The sequence below is a fragment of the Balaenoptera musculus genome, chromosome 11 (genome assembly GCF_009873245.2).
Source record: "Balaenoptera musculus isolate JJ_BM4_2016_0621 chromosome 11, mBalMus1.pri.v3, whole genome shotgun sequence".
Lineage (NCBI taxonomy): Eukaryota > Metazoa > Chordata > Mammalia > Artiodactyla > Balaenopteridae > Balaenoptera > Balaenoptera musculus.
In genome coordinates, this window is record NC_045795.1 from 66,376,575 (window position 1) to 66,401,018 (window position 24,444).

At 55.0% G+C, this 24,444-nt stretch overlaps 1 protein-coding gene across 6 annotated transcripts in view; it reads left to right on the plus strand.

The window, feature by feature from the left end:
* Window positions 1-24,444, plus strand: part of MAPKAPK3 (MAPK activated protein kinase 3) — a 37,849-nt gene that overhangs the window by 11,313 nt on the left and 2,092 nt on the right. For 5 of the 6 annotated variants that reach the window (XM_036867821.1, XM_036867822.1, XM_036867823.1 and 2 more), the window contains 8 exons: window positions 17,969-18,108; window positions 19,274-19,338; window positions 19,801-19,880; window positions 21,648-21,771; window positions 22,973-23,048; window positions 23,377-23,501; window positions 23,949-24,034; window positions 24,306-24,386. In XM_036867821.1, coding sequence (XP_036723716.1) covers window positions 17,969-18,108; window positions 19,274-19,338; window positions 19,801-19,880; window positions 21,648-21,771; window positions 22,973-23,048; window positions 23,377-23,501; window positions 23,949-24,034; window positions 24,306-24,386 — 777 coding nt within the window. Of the gene's footprint in view, window positions 1-17,968; window positions 18,109-19,273; window positions 19,339-19,800; window positions 19,881-21,647; window positions 21,772-22,972; window positions 23,049-23,376; window positions 23,502-23,948; window positions 24,035-24,305; window positions 24,387-24,444 lie in introns of those variants that run through there. The other variant, XR_005021716.1, reaches the window with a different exon arrangement.

Genomic DNA, 24,444 nt, shown 5'->3' on the forward strand with positions numbered 1-24,444 from the left:
TGACCCGGAGGGCCCAACAGCAAAGACCTGTGGGTACAGGATATGACCAGGGCCCCTGTTAAGCTTCTTATGGTCAGCATTTCATCTTCTTACTCCTCTGTAAGGTTGGACTCCTGGTTCTCTCTGCTTTACAGATGGGGAAACAGGCTTAGCCTTGCTAAGCTCAGAGTGTCCCAGGGAGCAAGGGGTCAAGGGGTGGAGTCAGTGTGGGTAGAGCCTGCTGTACCCGGAAGCAGGGAAGGAGGGGCTCCTGACTCTGGGTTTCTGGCTGGGCCTATGAGTTTGGGCCCAAGGGGGACCCTCACTCAGCTTGGCTCCTCCTTCCATGAGAAACTCTTCTGACTGGAATGGGTCTGAGTTTCTTTCTGCCTGAGGCTGTGTCCTCACGAAAGTTTGGGGTGGGGCTACATCCTCCTGAGGCCCCTGGCTGCCTAGGCTGGAGTGGTGGGAGCCTCCCAGGGCTTGCTGGTGGGCAAGGCTGACGCCCACTGCACCTGTGGACAGGAAGCTGCTGATGGGCTCCAGATGAGTCACTAGACCCATGTTGAGAGGGGGCGGCCCTGCTCCAGCTCTGACCCACCCTGTTTCCTGGGCAGAGGGCAGCTAGCCATCTAGCCACGTCACACCATAGGCTCCCTATAGGCCTGGTTAAGACCTCACTGATACATGTGGAGCCCAGGGAGTCCTGGAGGTGGCTGATCTAGCCATGTAGTTCTGGCTTAGGTCATATAGTTCTGGACCCAGGACCCTGCCCCGTACCCAGAATCCCTTGAATCTGTCATCACTGAGAACTTTACTTAATTGCAGCCTGTACCAGTGGCCACCTGGATAGGTAGAGTATGGCAAGGAGAGTGGCTCCTGGAGGTTAGAATACAGCTAAGGATCGTCTCATTTTACAGACATTGCAATTATGAGGCCAAGCACAGAGTCCTGCAGATGCAGCTCTAATCTTTGGCCTGCATTTGCCAGCTCCATAACCTTGGACTGGGTCTTGGACTCTTGAAATCAGGTTTCTCTGCTCAAGGGTTGATAAGATAAGAGTTGATGTGAGCTTGGAATGAGATGATGCATGTAGAGTAATTGGTACAGGGCCTGGTGCAGGCCTGGAGAGGCTACAGGAGTTATTTAGGGCACAGAGTCTGCAAGTATCTGAGCAGGGGACCTGGGCCCAGCTCCCTGTGTCTTTCCCAGTGGCCCTAGGACTGATAGAGGGGGTCATCTCCCCAGGGTGGTCTTGGAGGGGATCATGAGGATGGGTCTGGAAGATGCTTAGGGCAGGGCAGGTGAGGCTGGGTCTCAGGCACAGCTTCTTTGCTTATGAACCCAGCAGTGGAATGGGGTTGGGAGGCCCTTTTGGAGCCCCGGGCAGGGGATTCTCTGAGTCCTTCAAGGAAAAGGAGGCTCTTCTGAGGGGAGATGGGGCTAAGGAAGTGAGAAGTGAGAGTCTTCATTCTCTCCTTCAGCACCATCTCAGCCCTTTCACTCCTGCTAGTGTCATGGTGCAGTCTGGGTGGGCAAGGGGACGACAGAGGCCTCTTCTTAATACCAAGGTTTTGGCCTTGTGAGCCAGGGCTGAGCTCTGACCACCCCCTGTGGTACTCTAGATGCTGTGAGTGAGGCAGGGGTGGAGTGAGAGGCTGGAGTTCATGGTTCCAGGCAGCACTGGCTTTAAGCAGGCCTGGGCCTAGGCCCTTCCCCGTAGGTGCTGTGTGTCTGACAAGTGACTTGGGGGGAACTTCTGTCTGCAACAACTTCCAAAGCACCTCCTCTTGAATCTAGGGCCTCAGTGCTCTCTGTTCTGGACTAAGAATGGGGCAGGCCTAGAACAGATTCCCCTACTGTACCACTTTAGGCTTCATGGATGAGCGTGGCTAGGGCTATTGGCTTGGGACCTTCAGGACCTGGTGCTAGGTTGGCCCTCAAGGGGGGACATGGATTAGATGTGCCCCCCCAAGCACTTTCCTGTTCTTGCCAACCCCCACTCCCCTCCAGTGACCAAGTCCCCACCCAGCTAGGTAGGGCCTCACCATCTTCCAAGATGGGATGAGCACAGCCTCTAGCACATCGTACCTATACTGTGAGTGATGGCTCTAGCCTTGACAAGGTAGGTGGCACCTTTATGCTTATAGCCTCTGCCCCCTGCCCAGGAGGGCCAGGACCAGGAGACCTCAGCACGTCGCCTGGCTTGGGCCCCAGGAGCTCAGCCAGTCCATGAATGGGTCTCAGCCCTCTCTCTGCCTCTGCCTAGCCCTCTCCCCAATTGCCGCAGGTCAGCCTAAGTAGAGGCCCTGGGCTCTGTGCCTTTCTGCTTCCCTGGACCTACGTCCTAGGTTACCAGGCTGGCCCGTCTTTGTCTTGTGGTCTGGATTTGTCCAGGCCATCTCTGCCATCCTTGGTTTAGGCCTCGTGTCGTGACCTCTCCCATATCTGTCCTCTTGGCCCTGTTGCTTAGGGTGGTAGATAGTGCTTAGCATAAAGCCTGGAACACAGCAGGCACTCATAAAACAGGAAGAGCTGTGGTCGATGGCCCGATAGCTGTTGCTGTTCTTTGGGGGCCCTAGAGAAGCAGGCTTCTCCTTCCTGGGGAGCTGGGCCTCTTCCCCTTTCCCTCAGCCCCTGACCGCTGGCTTGGTCCATCTTGGCCTCACTCATACTCAGGAACTCTCTCCCAAGGCCAGCTTCTGCCACCAGTGCCGTCATTCCACTCTCCATTCGACCCTTAGCACTTCTGCTGTCCCTTTGGCAGGAACTAGAGGTCTGCCTGCCAAGTATCTGGGGCAGGGGACTGCCTCCTACTGACCTCTTGCTTGTGACCCCTTCCAGGCCTAACTGGTTAATTGACACCCCTTATCTTCACTCCTAACTGGACACAGCCACCCCATCACATTAGATACCCAGCCTCTCAAACCTTATCCCATATATGAAAGTCAGGACCTGGAGTTAGTGGTCAGAAGTCACGTGGCTTGATTGGGATGGGGGATTATAGCAGAGGCCTGAATTCCCTCCCCTCCTGACTTCCTGCCAAGCCGCCTTGTGGTCCTCAGCCTCCTGGCAGGCAGAAGTGACAGTGGTACTTAGATAAATAAAAACAAAGCCTTGAGGAGACTGAGGGGGTCTGCAGTGGGAGTCTTTCCTAGCCCTGCTCTCTGGGTTCTGGGTCCATTGAAAAATGTTGGAGGCCTCTGGGGCTTCCAGTGCCCTCATCTTCCCATCTTTGTCAAAGAGTAGTGTGGTGGGGTGCTGGATCCACATGCCCAGGAGATCCCTGCATTGCTCCATGGGTGGGGCTGGCCTGTTGGAGCTGGTGCTGTGGAGCTGGATTTGAGGCTGGGTGGGGCTGCCAGGCAGGCCAGGTACTTCCTCATTTGGAGCTGCCACACCTTCACCTACCGTCTCCAGACCGGTCAGATCAGCCTCGGCAGGACCTCTTGTTTACTGAGTCAGCAAATTAGGAAGCATGTGGAGGGCTGGTGGCCTTGTACAACGGAGTCCCCAGTAGTGGTTTTACTGTACCCAAGCATCTCTTCAGGCTGCCCCTCTCCTGAAAGGAAAGAATCTGAGGAATTCAAGCACTACCACACTCAAGTGGAGCCTTCTGAATTGCCAGGAGTGGGCAACTTGCTTTTTAAATGAGGATCCTAAGGAGAGCATCAAACTCTACAAAATGTAAATAGTGAGACTTTGGGGCAGAGGGGGATTGTTTGGAGGTTCTTCACATCCTGCCCAGCTGGCCTCGCTCACAGCTTTAGAAGCTGTGCTCGTAGCCTACTGTCAGGATCCCCTTTGTTGGGACTTCCAGAATCTTCTTCCCACCCCCACCCCCCAGGAACTGATGCCATCTCTCCAGCTTCAGGCCTTGGTGGTATGGAGTCTAATATTCTCATGAATGGCTAACAGTTTTCCAGAGCGTTCTGTCTGGCAGGCCCTGTCCCCAGTGCGCAATACATGTTATCTTCCCTAACTCTTTTCATTCCCATTTTATGGATGAAGACACTGATATTCAGAGAGGTAAACGACTTGCCCAAGGTGTATAGCTGGTGAGTGGCAGGGCTGGGACGTGAATCCAGGCAGTTTGATGCCAGAGTCTTAGCACCTAAGTCACCTCATGCCTCATGCAAGTCTACGGGGACATGGGAGGGTCTCTGAGGCTTGGCTCCTGGAAAGATGGTAGAAACGTCCTCCATGACTCCACTGGGCCCCAAGTGATACTGCTGGTGTTTGTCTGTATCTGCCCAGCTCTCCTCACTGTTCGGGACTCTATGCCTGTAAGTGGACAGGTGGTGGTCCCGCAAGGCCAGTGCACAGGAACCATGATGGCTGTGGGACTGCCTCAGAAAGGGTATATGGTTCATCTCAAGCCTTGTGAGTCTCAGACAAGCCCAGCCCAGCGAAGTCCAGGGTGCCACAGGCAGGAAGTCAGGTTGGTGAGTGGGCAAGAGGAAACTGTCAGGACTGGGCCAGCCAGGGGACGTTTCCTGGAAGAGATTGCCAGCTTTAATGCAGGCCTCTGGTCTGAGAAGGATGTGGATGACAGAGGAGGGCACTGGGTGTATGCGACAGCATGCCTGGTTTGCACAGTTCAGCACTTGTTGTGGAGTACCACTTCCCCACTCCCAGTCTTGTGTCCTGGTAGGATGTGGCTAATCTCAGCAGGGCTGGTGTCCAGGCCCTGGCAAACTCTGGGGAGCCGTGGAGAGACCAAAGGGCCCTGTGGAAAAAGAGGCATTTACGTAGGGTTTAAAGGATGGGAGGAAGTGGTCAGCTGTGACTCTCCCTCTCCATTTGCCCACAACTGAGATTCATACCTCATCCCACCAGAGGCCTCTGTCTGTCTTTGTTGCCCTCCATCACTAGGTGGGCAAAAATCCTCCCTCCTTCTCCCAGAGCTTTCTTTCACAGCATCACTGGGACCCTTGTGGAGTATTATTGCCAGGGGTGCTGTAGGGGCTTCTGGATCACCTGGGCTGTTGTTCAGCTCAGGGCCTGGTCTCCACGACAATAGAGGTCTATTCTGTCTCTGCCTGTTCCCCAGGTTTGCACTTGGGGAAGCTGGTTTCCTACTTGGATCCCTCGTCTTCCTCTCCCAGGGCCTCCTTGGGACACCATAATAGGAGGTCCCTGAGAGGGTGCAGCAGGTGGAGCATCTGGCTCTGCAGCCCCCCAGCCTCCTTTGGTCCCAGCCTGGCTGCCACGTGTCCATAGGTGAAGGCCACCAGGCAAGAGCTGGGGACGGTGGTCATACTTAGGCGAGGGCGCCTTCCCCACACATCTGTGCTGTAAAAGTGCGCACCAGGCCCTACCTGGATAGGTGGGTCTACTGCTCTCAGGGCAAGGAGACCACAGCTCCAGGGGACTCCCACAGGCTCCCATGTTTTCCCAGGAGAACTTTGGTTCTGCTGCCTTCCCTCCCACCTGGTCGAGGTCTCGTGTGGCTCCACGTGAGAGGCTGCCTGGGGTTGAGAGAGGAGCAGGGCTCTGGGCTTGAAGTCCTTCCTGCTACTTTCTCCCCAAGTAACCTTGGAAAAAGGCAGTTTTGGAATTTTTTGCAAAACCATTGTCTTTGTGGTGCCGTTGAACGCAGGGTTTGAATTTGTGGTGGGAAGCAGGATTCAGTCTTGGTAGCTAACTATCCCCAGGTTCCTGCTGTGAGACAGCTGGGGCCTGCAGGCACTGTGAGAGGGCAGAGCTCTCCTTTGGGGCAGCCTGGGTGCATTTTTTGGTGGCACATTATTGGCCTTCATGAGGACTCACTTGGGCTCACCCTGCACCTGGGGAAGCCAGCTCCTTGCAGGGTTGGAAAGAATGGTGTGAAAGAAACGGCCCCCCCCCCCGCCCCCCAGCCCTTTTGGAACTAAGTAGATTAGGGCCAGTGTAATTGTGATTAAAATTCTGCTCTGTGGGAACCGTGGGGGTGTGTTTAGGGCTGGAGTACCAGGCTGCGGCAGGCTGTTTGTGGGAACTGGGAGCCTCAGGAGGCCTTTTCAGTGCTGGACAGACCAGAGACACTGATAAAGTTGCTTTTGGGTTTATTTGCGGGTTTGGGATTAGGGTTGCCCTTTTCTTTAGACTAGGGCTTTGTCCTTGCTACTTTCTCTTTGTGCTGCTCTCCCTTTTCGGTCTTCTTTGCCTCCTTGTCCCTCTCCTTCTTTCCCATCTCTCTTTTTCCTGCTGTCACTCAGTCCCTCCCCTCTCGGGCCCTGCCACTCTGTCTTGTGGGTTTTGGGCTTGGTTTGCCTCTTCCCCTGCAGCCCACAGGCTGAGGGCAGGCAGAGGACAGATGGGGGCTGGTCAGGTGCTCGGGACTCATCCCAGTCACCCTGAAAGTCTGCCCCACCTCCTAGGGACAGGGTCGGGGTAGGACAAGAAGGAGGAGCACCGGCCGTACCCATGCCGCTCGCAGTGTTTCCTCCTGCTCCTGGCCTTGACCAGCTGCTGGCTGCCTTTGCAGCCAGAGCAGTGGAGTCAGGAGCATCTGGGACAAGTCTGTAACCTGAGGCATCCCCCTGTGGAGTGTGGGAGGTCAGCCTTGGCTGTGGCCTCTGCCTGTGGGTCTCCTTTTATGGCTCAATGGTCTGAGCCTTTTGCTTGGGACAGTGGTGCAGGACCAGGAGCACTGTGACTCCTAAGGATTGTGGGATGAGGTTGGGGAGAGAAGGGGCTGGAGCCAGCCGAAGGAGCCTGCAGAGGGGCTAGGAGGGCTTGAGATGCGAGGTGCAGCCTGTGCAACTGTGCGCTGCCCCGCACTAGCTGGGAGAAGCACCCCAGAGCAGCTGGCTCTTTAGCCTGCACCCTGCACCTGCCCTCACCCCCACCTCAGCAAAGCTCACAGTCTGTTTTCAGGAGCGTGAAGGATCAGAGCCTTGACCTGCCACATTCATCGCCCCATTCCTAAGGGTTCAGCCTCTAAGGACTCATAGCTTGTTCCCTAGCTGTTTCCCCAAATAAACAAGCCCCCTTCTCAGGATGTGTCAGAGGGACTGGCCGGTGCTCTCCACGCCCTCTGGCAGGCAGCAGCATAGGGGGTGGGGGTGGGGATGGGGATAAGAGCACCCACTTATCCCTTGAATGCTTCCGACATGCTAAACACAAACACAGCAGACTCTAAGAATGGGTTGTTATCACCCCCATGTCATGGATGCAGAGACTGAGATTCAGAAAGGCGAAGTAACCCTGGAATCCTGGCCTGTCTGGCAGCTAGACGGTGGCTCTCAGCCATCCTTCCCTGTGTGCCAGGCTCAGTGGGTATCAGGAGCTGGGCCCCTCTCCCAGGCCAGTCTGCCCATCTGTAAGATGAGGGGCTGGGCGCTCTGTTTGACAAGGGCCCCCCCTTCTGGCTGTGAAGACCCTTTGGGTGGGCAGCGACTGTGGGCAGTGCCAGGCAAGCAGGCAGGTGGTGGGGCCCCCCTTGCCCGCTGCTGGGGCCACTCTTGCAAGAGGACAGGCAGCGCGGAGGCTGACTAGAGGGTGCCCCGAGATGCCTCTCCTGAGCCAGCTAGCAATGGTATTGCCAGGGGAACCTGGTCATCTGTGGTGACACCACCAGCAGGGTATGTGTTCTGCTAGGGACAGGAGCTCAGGGGGTTATGACTCAGGTTTGAAGACCCCTCTGCACTGCGCCCTATGGCTGGTTCAATCCTTGAGTCAGCTGAGCCTGTACCAGGGTGTGTCCTTACCCTAGAAAGGCCTGAGAGAGTGCGGGTGAGTCACTGCAGTCCATTCCCATGGCCGGAGTGTCCCTCAGTGCTGCCTGGCTGCCACCCTGGTCTCCCAGAGGGCGGGGCCTTCCTCCCTCTTCCACTTCCCCTTTCTCACAGCTATGGCTCCAGAGACAGGAGACTTTCCCAGGAGCCAGCTGGGCGTCAGAGGCCTGGGAGCCTTCTAGCTGAACAGGAGCAGGAGAGAGAAAGGGATCAGGGGCCAAGGCCTGCCATAAGCTTGGACAGCCAGTTTCCCTGCCTCCCCTGGGAGGAGCCTGAGTAGGGCGATGGCTGCCGGTGCTCACCCAGGCCTGTGTGGGGAGCTGCAGGGACGTGGATGAAGCCAAGGGAAGCCGGAGAGATGCAGAGCAGATATGAAATTGGCTTTGGGAAGAGCAGGTCTGGGGGGTGGAGTCAGAAGGTTCCCAAGGGTCTCTGCACCACGTCTCTGGGGGTGGTGTGGTCCATCCTCCCACCCCCCCACTTCTTATTCCTTTGTCATCTTTGTAACGTCTCCTCCAGGGGAAAGAGACCAGCTGTCATTCTTCTGAGAGCTAGAGTGTGTTGGGTCCCCTCTCCAGAGCTGACCACAGGCATGGCAAGCTGGGTGCCTCAGCAGGGGTCGCCTGGGCATGGCCTCACTTGCCCTGGTCGCTGCCTGTCCTCTGTCGCCCTGCACGGGCTATGTGGGCGTCACTGCAGCACAGCTGGCCAGCTGGGGGCACAGACTCTGTGGCCAAGGTGGGGTCTCCTCATGAGGAGGGACCATTGAAGAGACATTTTTGAGATTAGAATAAAACACTTACGTTTGCTAAAAATTGTCCAGTCTTATGATGAAGATGTCTTCTTTTTACACTGTCACAGAAGAAATAGAACCAGGGTAACATTTCACCAATTATGTAGCTGATTTTGACAGAAAAATCCTTTTTTCCTCTAAGAAGTTAGATGATAATAATAGAAGCTGGACCTTCTGAGTATGCACTCAGGGGGCTCGCAAGGTACCTGTGTGGCCTCTCCTCAGCCCCCTGTGGGAAGGCTGTGGGTAGGATGCTGGGATCTGGCACCTGCCTGGGGCAGAGGGAGTTCTGATCCTGCCACTTACACACTGTGTAACCTCCGGGAGGGGGAGGAGGTTGTAGCTCTTTCTGGGCCTCTTTCCCTGCCTGTAAAGCAGGTGCCGATAGTCTCAGACCTGCCTGCCTGCCTCCCTTCGTTGCCATGGGTGAGGAGAGTGCATATCCATTTCACAGATGAGAAACTGGGGCTCAGGGAGATATTAGGGGACAGGCCCAAGGTCACCACACACTTTGCAGAAGGGGACATTGCCCAAAAGGATGCATGGAGGAGTTGAGGATGTAAAGGTGTTTGCCACGTGGGAGAGTGGGGATGTGCCCTCTCCTCCAGTCTGCCAAAGCTGAGGGCTGGGTTAGTTCCCTGGCTTAGGTCCCTAGCTCTCAGCATTGCTTCCCATGTCCCAGGGTCCCTCCCCTGAGATTAGCCGTGATCTTCCCACCCTGGAGGGTCTGCCCCTCCTCATTGAGCCTTTCATAGCAGCAGTATCCATAGACTTTTGATTCTTGGTCTACCTCTCAGGATCTGAGACCATTTCTGTGACCTGCTGGATTGGAGGGAGTCTGCCTCCCTGGGTCCCAGAGGCTGCACCTGAATTTCCCCAAATTCTGGAGAATAGGGAGGTGAAGAGTGTGAGACCACCTCAGGGCAAGACCCAGGGGAATCCTGAAGCCAAGCAAACCTCAAAGCCCATTTCCACTCAGTGTGCACTTGGCACTGTGCTAATCTGAGCTCTCTGTGTGTTCTCATTCTGTCCTCATGGCCACCTGGGAACATGAGTACTGTCACTGTCCCCATTTTCCAGATTGGGCCAGTGAGGCTCAGAGAGGTTGAATGGCCTGCCCAAAGCCACAGGTGAGTGGAGGATGGAACTGGCCTCTGCATCTGGCATGCAGGTCTGTCTGACCCAGAGCCCTGTGGCCACAACTGGTCTTTCATAGTGCATGGACCCTGGCCTGGGGCACTGGGACCTGGGCCTGCTCCAGCTAGCACTCATGTTGCCACTGGTCGTCTCCCTCCCTGCCTGGGAGCCTAGCTTAGCTCCCTCTTTCTGGAAGCATTCTTCCCCTCCCCGACCCCTCCCTATTCCTCCCCAGACCTGGCACTTCTGCCTTTGTTTCCAGGTTTTCTGGGGCTGGGAGGAAGCAGACAAACTGAGGCCACCAAAATTTAGCAAATTGAAGGAGTTCTTGTGTTCCTGAGATTTGACAATTTCAAAACGCGTGTTGGCTCTCCTGCTGGCAGAGCTTCCTGGAAAGACGTTGGGCCTAGAGCCCCAGCCACTTCCTCCCCTCCCAGGACTCTGGTGGGAGGTGATTAGGGAGGCTCCCAGCCAGTCAGCCACTTCCTCCCGGTCCCCCCCGCCAACGCCCACCGCCCCGGCCATCAGGTACCCCACCCTTGGCTTGGAATGGGAGCAGCTGTTTGGGGGCCCTCCTTCCCGGGGCTGGCCTTCCCCATCTTGCCTGCTCTGCCAGGTTCTGGATCTGGAAAGAAAGGAGAAGGGAAGAGAAGGAGCCAGGCACAGTTCCCTAGGGCCTACATCCTCATCAAGCATCCTAATTGGCAGTAACTCATCCATAGACCCCCAAATCCTTGAGCATGGAGTGCCTGTGGCAGCATTCCTAGCCGCAGCTCCAGGCCTGGCCCCCAGGCAGGGCCAGTAAATGTTTGTAGGGGTCTGGAAGACATCTGTAAAATGTGCAGTCCTCCCTGGGCATGAGGGTTGAATCCTGGTGTCCAAAGGACTCCTGGGCTCGGAGGTGGCCATGTGTAAACCATGTGACCCAGAGTCGCTATAAAACATCCTTGAGTCTCAGTCTCCTAAGCTGAAAGTGATGGTCAGTAATGCCGTTTTTGAAGGGCAAGAGCTAACAGGTGTGTAACAAGCCTGGCAGATGGCAGGGGCTCTGTGAACATCCACCACCGTTGTAATGACCGCCAAGGGGCAGAGCCTGGTCTAGCCCCAGGGCTGTGGGGCCAAGCTCCACACATGAAAGGAACAAAGCAGCCGCCTGCATCGCCCTCACTGCCTAGAAGCCAACAGGTCTGGATCCAAGTTTCGACTCTCACTACCCAGCTATGTGACTTTGAGCAAGTCACTTAACCTCTCAGAGTCACAGGCTCCCCACAGGAAAAGGATGATGCTGGTTCTTCTCAGGATGTGATGAGTACTGAATGAGGCGGTATCTGTGACCACGCACTGTGGCCAGCACAGCACTGGCCAAGCACCAGGGAGGGACGGTGGTTATGAAGGGTGTGCTAACCCTGACCTGACTCCGTCAGTCCTTAGGCGTTCAGCTGGGGCCTGGGCATTTGGGGTCAGTAGATCATGTGAGCCGACCTCCCTGGAACTTAAACTGCTGAGGAGGAGAAGTGAACAGACAGGGTGAGACGGAGGACAGGATATGGCCAGAACTTAATGAAGCGAGGTCTGATCTGGCATGGGGCCAACTAATCCATAGTTGCAAAATCGGTTCCGTTAGCTCCCTTAATGAGCTACGAAAGCTGGGGAAATTAGTGCATGAGAGAATAATGGCACATGTCTGAGGCTCTAATTTGAAACCAGGGCTAAAAAGTTAGATTTGACATGACCAGCAACTCTCCAAATAGCACTGGTGCCCTTGCGGGGAGGGAGAGGGTGAAGTCAGTGACAGGGGGATGAGTCTGGGTTTATAAGGAAGATACTGAGGCCTTAAAAAGGAAACTCCTGCTTCAAACCCTGAACTTGAGGTCAGTCTGTACCACCCCATCCCGAGGCTATGGCCTCTGCTCTATGTAGGCAAAGCAGCCAGCAAGGGTCCCACTAGCTGGCCAGGGGCAAGGGTGCAGCGTATTAATAACCACCCGTGCTGCTAACAGCACGAGGCAGGGTGGTCTCAACAGCTGGCTGTAAAATGAATCCTGCTCTTCCAGTGGTGTCTCTCATAAAATTAGAGATATGTTCCCATGGGAAAATAATCCCAAATAATTACAGAACTGGGAGCCAGAAGGGACCTCAGATATGGCTGAATTGAAAAACTCCTAACAAGGAGGGAGTTTAGTAAATTCAAAGTGCTTTTTCTCATCTATAACCTCCCTCTGTAGAGAATTGGGGTTCTCCACAGTGAAAAAAATGAGTCGCGAACCTAGATTTTCCCATAATATTCTGTTCAGTTCCACTGCCTGAGTGTTTGGTGCTGAGCGTGTGTAACTGTGGTGTAATCGACAGCCCGGAGATGCAGCTCCTGAGTGTTCCAGCCTGCCCTTGCCTGAGGCTGGGGTGAGACCTGCAGGGTGGGAGAGAAGGTGTTGGGGGACACAGCAGTCCTTCCTGCCTCTCTCCTCTCTATCCTCTGGCATCAAACCAAGCTGGAACCCCAAGAAAGTGGAAATAATGGGACTTTAGTGGCCCACAGAGCAGTGAGAGGAAGTGGATCCCTGGCCTCCATGAGGTTCCCTTTGCTGTAGGGTTAATGTCTCTTGGGCTGTGGGCTGTCATGAAATCCAGAGTTCATATATTTTAATTTGCTGCTGCCTCACTGATGGGAGAGATTATAAACCAGCTCTCTTCCCCTGGAAGGAGTGGGTGTTCCGGCACAGGCCACAGCAGTTTGGCCTGGGCTGCAGGTTCATTGGCTGGGAGTGTGGAGGTTGGGATGGGGTGGGAGAGGCTGCTTGTCCAGCCCGGGGCCTTGGGGCCTTGTGTGTGTGTGTGTGTGTGTGTGTGTGTGTGAGACAGATACTGTGAACACTTTTACTTGAAAAGAGCCCATCCTGGGGTGAGCTGGATGTGGACGCTGGCTGTGTGGGTGGGCATGTGGGCCTGGGAAGAAGGGTGGAGAAGGATGTTGGGGGCTGGTCCCAAGGCTGTGTCTTACAGAGTCACTGCAGACATCCCAGCTCTGTTTGATGCTCTAGGAAGGCAGACAGAGTACTTTTACAGCTCTGGGCAATGTGAGGTGATGGCTCCTGCAGTGGAAATGGGGCCTCAGTGGGAGAGGAGGTCTGAGCAGAGGGTCTAGGCTTGGTCACCTGCCCAGACAAGGCTGTCACAGGTTGAGTTGTAGCAGCAAGACCCCCAGTCTTTCTTGGGCGCCTCTCTGTGCCCAGTTCTCTGCTAGGCACTTCAGAAAAATAGAAAATGTTGGACAAATAAATGGACAGATGGATGGGCCTTATTCTCTGAGGGGATCAAAATCAACATCACAGAGTCTAGAGACACAAACATACCATGGCCCACGCACTGACACACATTCCCCAGCCCCATACCACATACACCCGTACACACCCATGCACACACCCCTTATGTGCATGTACTCTTGTGTACATTTACCCATGTTTCCATGCACACACACACATACCTACTCACATCCCTGCTCGTGCACACACCCATGCACCTATGCACACATTTATTTCAGAACGAGTTTCCCAAGTCTTGCAAGTAGTAGTTTTGGCCAGTGCCTCTCTGACTCGGGGCCACCCCCTCCTCTCATTTCCCCTCAGGGAGGGGTTGTCTGGATGCTCTCTCAGGAGTCCTGTTCTCCTCCCTGTCCAGCCTTACCTTACTCCAGCCTGGTGGCCCCAGGGCAATGACTTCATCCTCCAGAGCCTCTTTTTCCTCACTCTATAAATTGGGGCTGACGGTCCCCGCCCTGCTTGCCTCACAGGGTGGCACCGAGCATTCCCACGAGATAAGGGAAAAGAGTGTTTTGTAAACTGTAAATTGTTTTCCAAACAGTCAAAAGCTGCTGTTGTTTTCCCAGCTACCGAACTCAAGAATTCCTCCACCTGCATGTAAACCCTGTGCTTGGGTGGAAAGGGACACAGCCTGGAGGTAGGGAGGAGGCCTGGCCAGTTCTGAGGCTCCCATTCCACCTGGAGAGCTGGAGGGGCGTGGGTCCCTCTGCCCTCAACCTTTGCTGGGGTCCACTGTCTGGTGTGGTTGGCAGGGGTCTCAGCTGTCTGGCTACGGGCTCTAGGGGTAGGTGAGAGAATTTGGCAAAGGAGAGTGAGGGGAGAAGGGAGAGGTGGAAACCACATAATCAAAGACTGAGGCTAGAGCATTGTCATTTGATCAAAGAAATATGGTCTCAAATTCGATGCTTGTGTAACTTCAGTGGGGGCCCACAACTCAAGCAGAGCTGGGAGCCCTCCCTTAGGAGGAAGCCAGGGTTCCGTCTGACAGGCGTATAAGGGAGCCTGTTGGGCACTAGCTGGAGCTGTGGAGCTGTCCAGGAGCCATCACAGACCCTCCAGCTTTCGTGGACCCCTGGGGGGCTCAGGGGATGTAGGATGGGAGTGAGGACGGGGTACCGGTCTGTTGGGTTGTCAGAAGGCCACCCCATCTTCTTTTCTTCCCAGCTGTGGCTGGGGACCAAGACACCGGGTGGCCCCCAGCAGCTTCAGGCATTTGGATATGGGGTCAGTGGAGACCAGAGGCTGCTCCATGGGGACAATGCTGTGGGAGTGGGGCTACTGACGCCACTTTGCAAGGAGCCCCTGACCAGAGGTCCTCCCTGTGGTTCCCACCCCCCCCCACCCCCAGTCTAGCCCAAGCCCTGCATCTTAACACAAGGGAAACAGAGACACAGAGAGGCAAAGGACCAGCCCCAGGTCACACTGAGAATAAGAGTAGAACCTGGGGCTCCTGTCTCTTAGCCCTGTGCTGATTCCCATGCCTGGGAAGACGGGCTCTTGCTTGGGGACACCTTTCATGAAGGATAGTGAAGCCTCATATACTTGCATGAATGAAGTCAACTTGTAGCAATGGCCTTGTGGGCTGGAGGAGTCAGGATGGGCTCCTTGGAAGAGGAGGTGAAGTTCACCAGAGAAAGTAGGTGAGGTACAGTGGGGAGGAAATCTGTCCAGGTTGTCATGTCTTTCATTTGTTGAGCCTTCCTGGGTCCTCAATTTAATCTTGTTCTCTCCTCATGATGAGTTGTGAGGGTTTCTTCCCTTTATCCCCACTTTATAGATTTGTTCATGAAATCTACAGATATTATCTGAGCCAGTGCTCTGTACCAGTACTGGGACCCAGAGGTGACCAGGCAGACTGGCCCTGCCCTTGGGGGCCCACAGTCTGAGGCTGGAGGCAGCACAATGCCAGCCTGACTGGGGAAACGGCTGCATGATCTGGGGCCGGTTATTTCACCTCGCTGTGCCTCAGTTCCTCAGCTAAAGAATGGTGGTAATAAAGTCCCTTCCTCCTAATGTTTATCAAGTGCTCAGAACAGAGCCAGGCATATTGAAAGTGTAACATCTATATGTGTGTGTTTGTTTAAAGAGTTATCAAAGGAACAAGTTAATTGTAGGTCATGAGCAAGTGATGCACAGGAGAGAGGAAAAAAGGGTGATGATGCGGGAGCTTTCTGGGGAGCTGGCAACATTTTCTGTCTTGATGGGGGTGTGGGTCACAGGGTGTATGCAACTGTCAAAATTCATTGAACTGGACTCTTGAGATCTGTGTATGTAAAGTATACCTCAATAAACAAGCATATATAGAAAGAAAGAAAAATAAAGGATGAAGGGAGAATAAGGGACCCTCGAGGTCCTCTTTAGACAGGGTTGTCAGGGACGGCTTCTGAGAGGAGGTGTATCTGGCGGTACTCCTAGGAGAGGAGAAGACTTTGGCAAGGGGGAAGAAAGATGAGAACACTGAGGCTCTAAGAGGTCTGGGGCTGCACTCAAGGTCACCCTGAGACATCAAGAGAGACAGCCCTGGAGATTTCTTGGCAGCTGGCCCTGGGTGGGCCCAGGTGCAGGGCTCTGTAACCTCCCCTTTAGAGAGACCTGGAGGCATTTATTGTGTTTTCTAGGGGCAGTTCTCTCCCCACCCCTGTGCCTGTTCTCAGGGCCTTGGCACTCAGAGAAGGACTATTTTAATCCATGTGGTAAATGGGATCCTAAATATGGACTGAGTAGGGCGGGAGGCGTTGAGAGGCTCCAGCTCAGGACAGCTCCACCTGCTCCTCCTCCTCAGCAAAGCACAAGGTGCAGGCTCAGGCCATCCATCTTCCTCCTCCTTTCCCTCTCACACCCCCGTCTCCTTCCAGCCCCATGCCCATCATCCCATCCTTTGTTTGTTCAGGAGCCCAGTGTTTTCTGCCAGACCCCAGCTGGGGACTCCCAGGTAATCCTGACCTGTCTCTACCTTCAAGCTGCTTCCAGCCTGGTGGAGGTACAGAGGCAAAAACCACTGGGGGAGGTGCTGGGAGCACTTTCCAGAGGAGGAGACATCTGAACTGAGCCCAGAACCTTCCTCAGAAAAAGGGAGTTGGCCCAGTGGAGGAGATGGAGCAAGAGTGCACCTGGCGTAGGCAGAGAGTGAGGCCTGTTTGGGATCAGAACATACATCATTCTGACCAGAACCAAGTGCTCTGGGGCCAGGGTAGCAGGAAATGAGCTGGGAGAGGAAGACGAGCTCTGGATGCCAGGCGAGGAGATGGCCTTTATTTGGAGCACTAGGGCTGGCGATTTAGAGTCGGGGTGGGGATAGGTAGTGAAGGACCAGAGAGAAAGAGGTAGGGCTGAGGACCCCACCGAAAGCATTTCAGCTGTGGGCTTGGGATTTTAAGAGAGAAGAGAGAGGACCCTGGTACCGGGGTTGGGTACCAGAAGCAGGGCAGAGTGAGGAGAGGGTCCAGGAGCCTGCCTGGGGGCCCTGGCAGGGCATGGTCAGGTGGGCTAGGGAAGAGGTGGCAGGGGGCAGGGAGAAGTGTTAGGAGGCCAAGGAGAGAAGGGGTGCAGAGAGGACAGAGCAGGGAGGGAGGATGGTGCATCTTTGGTCCTGTGGCTAAAGCCTGAGGTGCCCCTGGCTTGAGCCACCTCAGGACACAGTGTGGTGGGGGGAGCTGATGTGGTGAGTGGGGGTGACCAAGCCTCTACCCCCAGTGCTGTTAAGTAAGAAGCCGATACATGGGAGCTGTGTGGGCAGAACAGAGGAGGCAAAGGCAGCACGAGCAAGGGATCCATGGTTTCCAGGCTGGGAGTGTCTGCCTACAGCCGTCTCCATGCACACCCCCATTCTGGACTGGTTAGTGGAGAAGGAACCCCGGAGCTGGTGGAGGGGCTTGCCCAGCTCCTTGCACCCCACACTAGGGTCAAGCTCCAGAGACCAAGGGGCAAGCAGATGCAGGGACCCACTGCCTTCGTTTCCACCCCAGTTGATCTTTGCCTAGAGAGCTTGGTCTCAGAGCCTGCCCGCACATGCCCTGGCAGAGGGGAAACCATCCTGCAGAAGAAGAAAGCAAGGCCCAGGGTAGCCCGGGGTCCGGTGGGTACTGAGCAAGATGGAGCTGGTCTGAGCCTATCTTGGGCTCCAACCCTGGTCTTCAGCCCTGTTCAGCCAGGAAGCAAATGTGAGCAGCCTTACCCGGGGGATGGCTTGTCCCTGCTCTCCCCATTCTGGGCCACCTCACGCTGCAGGCTGACTTCTCCACCCCCTACACCTCCTCTGAGCATGACCACTTCAGGGTCTTGCTCATTTCCGGTGATTGGCCTTAAGGTTGACAGCCACAGCCCAGGGCTGAGTTAACCTGAGCAAGGATCCTGACGCCCACCCACGTGCTGCCTGCCTTGATGTGATGCATCCTGTGGGGATGACTATTATTACTCCATTTTACAGAGTTGTGGGCTGTGGCTTGGAGCTGTGAATGTTTGCTTGAGGTCACAATGAGTCATTGGAGGAATTTAGCTCCAAGCCCAGACCTCACCCCGCCAGGCAGTCACTTCCCTCGAGCAGGGTCCTCCTTGCCGCCAACCTCTGCCTCTGGTCCACAACCCTCATGCCATCTCACTGTAAAAATGAGGCTCTGGGGATGTGTGGCTCCTGGCCTGGGGCCTCACAGGTGACGTGTGATTTGACTACAAAGTCCACTCAATTTCCACTTCAGTTGCTGTCCCCAAGAAGGGAGGCAGGGACTTCTCTGGCCTCTGAGCCCTTCCAAGCTTTCAGCTACTTTCCAGGGCTGCCTGAGCTACCAGCTAAGCTGCTTGAAGCTGACCCTCAATCAAGTCCAGAGGCTCATTGGACCACAGATCAGGGAAACCTGGATTTGAATCCTCATTTTGCCCTTCATAAGCTGGGTTACCTTAGGCAGGTCACAGGCCTCTCTGAGGTTACGTGTCCTTGTCTGCAAAGTGAGGGCAGTGGCACTACTGGGTGGCTCCTGGGGAAGTGGATTTTGGGCCTGACAGTCTCTGTGCCTACCTGCCCGCAGCTCCTGTATGACAGCCCCAAGGCCCGGCAGGAGGTGGACCACCACTGGCAAGCCTCGGGCGGCCCCCACATTGTGCGCATCCTGGATGTGTATGAGAACATGCATCAGAGCAAACGCTGTCTCCTCATCGTCATGGAATGGTATGCTGGCCCACCCTGCCTCAGTGCCTCATTAGTACCCCTGTGGCCCCCAGGCTCCCGCCATTCTTTAGGGGCTGTCTCTGTTCTTCAGATAGCATCTCCGGGAGGCCCCCCCAGCCTCTGAAGGGTCGCGGACCTGCGCAGCTGGCCACAAGGGCCTTCCTGCAAGGGTGGGAAGGAATCCACAGGGGCTCTAATGTGACCTCCCTGGGTATGATTTCCACTCTGTGAGGAGGGGCTGGAAGAGCTGAATGTAGGGGGTGGGGGAGAGATGTGGGGAAGAGTGGGATGTACACTGTCCCCTCAGCTTTCTCCTTCCCACCTGGATTTGTGCTCCCACGGCCCCGCCAGGTGCTGGGTGATCAGGGCCTAGATCCAGGAGCTAGCGGCTTCCTCCACCCTGGGCTTCTCCCACGAGCACTGTGGCTCAACCCTAACCTTCCTCAGACCCTGGGCCCTGTGTCTTGGCCTCCAGCTCCTCCCTGTCTGCCTTTAAAGTTCCCCCTCACCCCACAGTGTAGCAGCTCTTGAGTCAGATTTGGGGTTCAGATCCTGGCTCTGCCACCCACTAGCTGTGTGACCCCAGGCAACTGCTAACCTCTGAATTGCTGTAACTCCCATGTAAAATGTGGAGGGAGATCTTAATATAGCATTCACCCTGTTCATTCTAAGTGCTCTATGTGTATTGCTGAATCAATCTTCACAACTCTGTGAGGTTGGTGCTATAATCCCTGTTTTACAGAAGAGGAAGGTGAGGCACTGAGAGATGAAAGGACCAGCCCAGGATTACACAGCAGTACACACAAAGGGTTTGCCTAGGGCACAGCACACAGTAGGTGCTCAGAAAACAGTGGCCATGACGATGATAACTGACATCTCCTTCCTCACTTGGGGAAACCTGGATGAGGGTGGGGCTGCCAGGTAGGGGCAGTGCCCCTGGGAACACAGGTGCTCCCTGGTTAAGATCCTCCCCTAGTTCTAAGAGTTGAGTTCAACCCACCCAAGCCAACAGCCCACCATGCACCAGGCTCTGCAGGGCACAGGGAGGCTGAAGGTGACCATTCCCCAGGAGAAGAGCAGCAGGGCTGGAGGCCTGGGCCCATGACTCGGGGCCGGGGCAGGTTGATGCCTGATTCTCCTCCTCCCTGCCCACTTTCTCTAATAGCATGGAAGGCGGTGAGTTGTTCAGCAGGATTCAGGAGCGTGGCCACCAAGCTTTCACTGAGAGAGGTGTGTACATGCAGCTGCACTAGGGATTTGGGCTGAGATGGCTCACACAGAGTTTCTGTGTGATGCTGGGCAAAGCCCTGCTCCTCTCTGTACCTCAGTTTCCCCAGCTGAATAAGAGAGGATCGGACAGAGTGTTTATCTCCCAAGGGGTTCTGTGAGTCTGTGACACCTTGTCAGAGATGGGCTCTCCATGACCTTGGGATGGAGGACTCCATGCCTCTTGGTGCCAACCAACAGTTGAGCTGGAGAGAGGTAGCCCAGGCCTGCTGAAAGAGCCCCAGATGAGCTGGGGGCATCCCCAGAGGAAACTAGGGTGACCAGGGTGTGGGTATGGGATGGGGGCCGTGGGTGGGAGGAGTGCACCATCTTGTGCTTTCCCAGGAGGGATGATGGGGTGGGGCCCCCTAGGCTGCCTGACCCTTGACTGACATCAGTGACCCCCTCCTCTGTCTGTGTCTGCAGAAGCTGCAGAGATCATGCGGGATATTGGCACCGCTATCCAGTTTCTGCACAGCTGGAACATTGCCCACCGAGATGTCAAGGTGAGGCTCCAGGATCCAGGTTCGGAGACCAGGGGAAAGAGTACCATCCACAACCCTCAATGGTCCCAGCATCCACTAGATGGAGGCCACGTTCCTTGGTTGGCATTCAAGGCCTCTTCCCCCTGGCCAAGACTGCTCTTCTCAGCCTTTTCTCCCATGGTTCCAGCATATTCATTCTGCTCTAGCCAGATGGGTCTCCTTGTTTCCTTCAAACACTGTATAATCCCAATAGCCATAAGAATAATTGAATGCCTACTTCAAGCCAGTAGTCCTGATAAGCATCTCGTTTAATCCTCACCCAGCCCTGTGAGATGGGTGCCATTACCCATTTGACAGATGAGGAAACCGAGGCTCAGAGAGAGATTGTCTTGCTCAAGGCTGTGCAGTTGCTGCACTGGGATTCATGCATTCATTTGTTCATTCAGCAAAGATTTTGTGGAGACAATGTGCCAGGCCTCAGGAAGGGGCTGCCTTACAATGTTGGGGCTTCTGTGAAGTAACAGCCATAGTTTCCATAGGTGGAGCCCTCTAATGTCAACATTTTAGGGGAAAGAAGCCATTTGCTGGGTACTGGATGAAGGAGCAGAGGTAATCCCAGTTGCTGGACCTGCTTGCCCTTCCAGTGGATGGGCTTGAGAGATGTTCTCTCCAAACTTCCTATCTAGGGAGGACTGACTCTTACAGGTGATCAAGATCAGATGGATGAAATGCAAACCGAGGCAGCCTTACATACACACATGCACATGCATGCATGTGCCAGCCACCATCAGAGTAGAATCTGCAACTCCTGGGCCCTCAGCCCCACACTTAGAGCATGACACCCCCAGGCTTATTTCCTCCTAAGACTGGGCAGAGGAGACCTGAGGGCCCAGCTGCTGCATCAGGTTCTTCCTCTGGCTGACTACTGCCAACCCATACAGTTATTCTTTGATTTTGGATACACGGGGAGCCGCAACAGTCTCACCTTTGCTTTATTTTGCAAAATAAACCATTGCTTTATTTTGGCCCTGGCTTCCTTTTTTTCTCCCAAGGGGAGAAAAGCCTTCTGCCGAGAAGATTCCTTTGTACAGACCAAAACTGCTTCCCTGTTTTTAATCCCAGTCCAAGGTTGGATCGTCTTAAACAGGACCTGAGAAATAGCTTTCACTGGCTCCAAACTGGAACTCCATCTAACACCCATCCTTCTACCCCAGCTCTGCCGCTCCTCTCCATGGGCCTAGGTCCTACCCATTCATTAAAAACCAGCTTCAGGGCTGCCTCCTCCATGCAGATTCCCCACTGCCTTCATTCCCTCAGACTCTCTGTGCTCTGCAACCAGGAAGGATGGCCTCTGTGCAGCTCCTGGGGTCTTAGCTCCCGGAGCAACCTCAGGGGGGCTGTCCTGCAGGCTCATTCTGGGCTGGGTACAGGCTGTGTGCTTGGCAGCACTGGCTCGCTTGCAGCCCACCTTCCCCCGGAACCCTCATTTTGGCATCTCAAGGCATCATCACCAACTCAAACTCAGAATTTCCTGCCCCTGGGCTCTCCTTGGCACTCGTTTATCTGCAGCCTTGGTTGAACAACTGCCTCAGTTTCCCCTCTGTGAGATGAGGTGTCACCTCTCAGCCACATTAGTGTCCTCCATATTTGACCCGTGTTGTTGGTTGCCAAGACCCAGGCCTTTTTAGTGAGATGGACCTGGCTCCTCCTGCATCAATCTGGATGAGGGAAGATTCTGCCCCCACCTGGTGCCTAACTCCAGACTAATGTTTTCTCTTCCTGGCCCAGCCTGAAAACCTGCTCTACACGTCCAAGGAGAAAGATGGGGTACTCAAGCTCACGGACTTTGGCTTTGCCAAGGAGACCACCCAAAATGCCCTGCAGACTCCCTGCTACACTCCCTATTATGTGGGTGAGTCCTTGGGATATGGTTTGTACCTCTTTACCACACCCGCCTCACCCTGCTGTGGTATGGGGCAGCCGGTGGGGTGCAGAAGCCAAAGGGTTAAAGCCCAGTGAGGAGGGAGGGGAGGATTCTGTCTGCGAGGAGGCGGTGACTGGGGGGCCGGAGGTTGCAAAAATATTCTCCCAAACTTCAGCTTCTGCTTTTGAAAATAGATCCAGGAAAATTCTGGCTGTGGCCTGTGAGCTGAATGACATCACAGTGGCTCTAAATATATACGTGATAAAAGGCTGCCATCAGCTTGGGATGGAGCCCAACTGCGGTTGTTTTTCTCTGGTTTTTATCTTCCTGGGAGTCATATTCAGAAAGTGGGCAGGCATTTCCTCCTACATTAGAGGGATGCAGAGTACCAGCCACCTGCCTTGTGGGAGAGGGTCCCTTAGGTGAGGGCATGGATGGGACCCGGGGTTGTGTACATACCCATGCTTCCTGGAAAAGCTCCCTGCTCCTCTGTGAGTGGGCAGCCCCCAGATCTGGAGAAGCCCCCGCTGAAAGTGCCCCTTCCCGGAGAGTGGGGTGATGACTCGTTTTACAGAGAGCTCTTCTCCCTCAGGATAAGCCTTCCAAGAGCTGTTTAAGGGGTGGGAAGCCCCCTGAGACAGCTGGAATGGCACTCTGTTTACCAGAACGTGTTTTGCAGTATTTTGACTTAGAAATCTTCCAGCCTACCCATCTCATTGAACAGATAGGAAGACCAAGGCCCCATGGGATGGTAGCCAGGCTGACAGTGGAACCCAGAGCCCTGGCCGTGGCCCCTCCTTACCCATGACCTAGGCTGTACATTCAGGAGGCAAGGGACACAGGGCAGCTGGCGGGCTGAGGCCCTCTCACCTACGGCAGGACCCCATCAAACCCCAGACTGCCCTCCTATCCCTCTCCTCCCACACCAAGACTGAGATGGCCCAAAGTAGCTAGGAGGCTATAATTTCTTACAGCCCAGTCTAAAAGTGGGATTATTTTATCTGGGAGCTGCTTTTCCTCCCGCAACTTCACACACATGCTGCCTTCCCAGAAGGTGCCAGACACCAGTCTGCTCTGCCCCATCCCCCAGCTTGGGCACCTGCTCTCCACCTTGTCCAGGATTTAGGCTCCTGCCTGGGCTCAAGGACCCTTGGGACTGAGGCCCCTCCTGTGCCCTCTGCCCTGGTAGCTCCTGAGGTCCTGGGTCCAGAGAAGTATGACAAGTCATGTGATATGTGGTCCCTGGGCGTCATCATGTACATCCTGTGAGTACCATCCATCTCCTGCAACCCCATGTACCCTCAGAACCACTTCTGCCCCTGCCATCCTTGGTGAGGGGCTTGAGTGGGTCACTCTTCAAGGAGGCTGCCCTTCCCTTCTGGTCTTGGGACACCTCTTCTTCAGGCTCCCTGAAGGCCTCCCCATGCCAAGGGCAGATGGTGGTCCTGGGATGAACACCAGAGTTCCGAGGGCTGGTATTATTGCCTTGGTGTCTGGCTGCCTGTCTCCCCAGTCAGGGTCTTGAGGGAGGAGAATGGGTCCACCCTGGCGCTTCCCCCACACCTGTGCCGAATGACCTCTGCCCTTCCCCAGCCTATGCGGCTTCCCGCCCTTCTACTCCAACACGGGCCAGGCCATCTCCCCGGGGATGAAGAGGAGGATCCGCCTGGGCCAGTATGGCTTCCCCAATCCTGAGTGGTCGGAGGTCTCTGAGGATGGTGAGTGAATCTCTGCCCCAGCTTGCTCCGCTGGACCCCATAAGCCTTCCTTCTGGGAGAGAACACTTTGGTGTCAAACTGACCTGTATTCAGATCCTAGCTTCCCCCACATCCCAGCTTTGTGGTCCTAGGCAAGTCACCTAACCTTTTTGAACCTCAGTTTCTATATCTGCCAAACGGGCTCAAAACCTGCCTCCTCAAAACTTCCTCCAACTCCTGTTCATATTTTCCCTTTGGAAACCACAAACAAGTCTGCCTCATATCAATTATCTATTGCTGCCTAACAAATTACCCGGAACATTTAATGCCTTAAAACAAGGAACAGTTATTAGCTCACTGTTTCTGTGGGTTAGGAATTTGGGAGCGTGTGCAGAGCTGGTGGTCTCTGGGAGGCGGGGACTGGCTCTGAGGAACTTCGCAGCCTCACCACTCCCCTCTCTTCACTAGCCAAGCAGCTGATCCGCCTCCTGCTGAAGACAGACCCCACAGAGAGGCTGACCATCACACAATTCATGAACCATCCCTGGATCAACGTGAGTGCCACCTCGTCCTATGGTGGGCAGGGTGATGAGCTTGAGCAGGGCTGCCAGAAGAGTGATGGCTCCGGAGTCCCTGCCGTGGGCCACAGATGTGCGGTAGTGCCCCACCTATAACCTGCCTTTGCCACCGCTCATGTCAGGCTCCTTCACCTCCCTGAGTCTCCGTTTCCCCATCTGAGACTGGAAGAAAGGGGGTGGGGTGGGGCAGCCAGTGTTGTCCCGGGTGCCCGCAGGGTCTGATCCACGGGCCTGGGGCTCCTTCCAGCAATTGATGGTGGTGCCACAGACTCCACTCCACACAGCTCGAGTGCTGCAGGAGGACAAAGACCACTGGGATGAAGTCAAGGTGGGTGGACTCTCCCTCAGCCTCCCTGCAAGTAGCAGGGTTTTGGAAGAAGGGACTC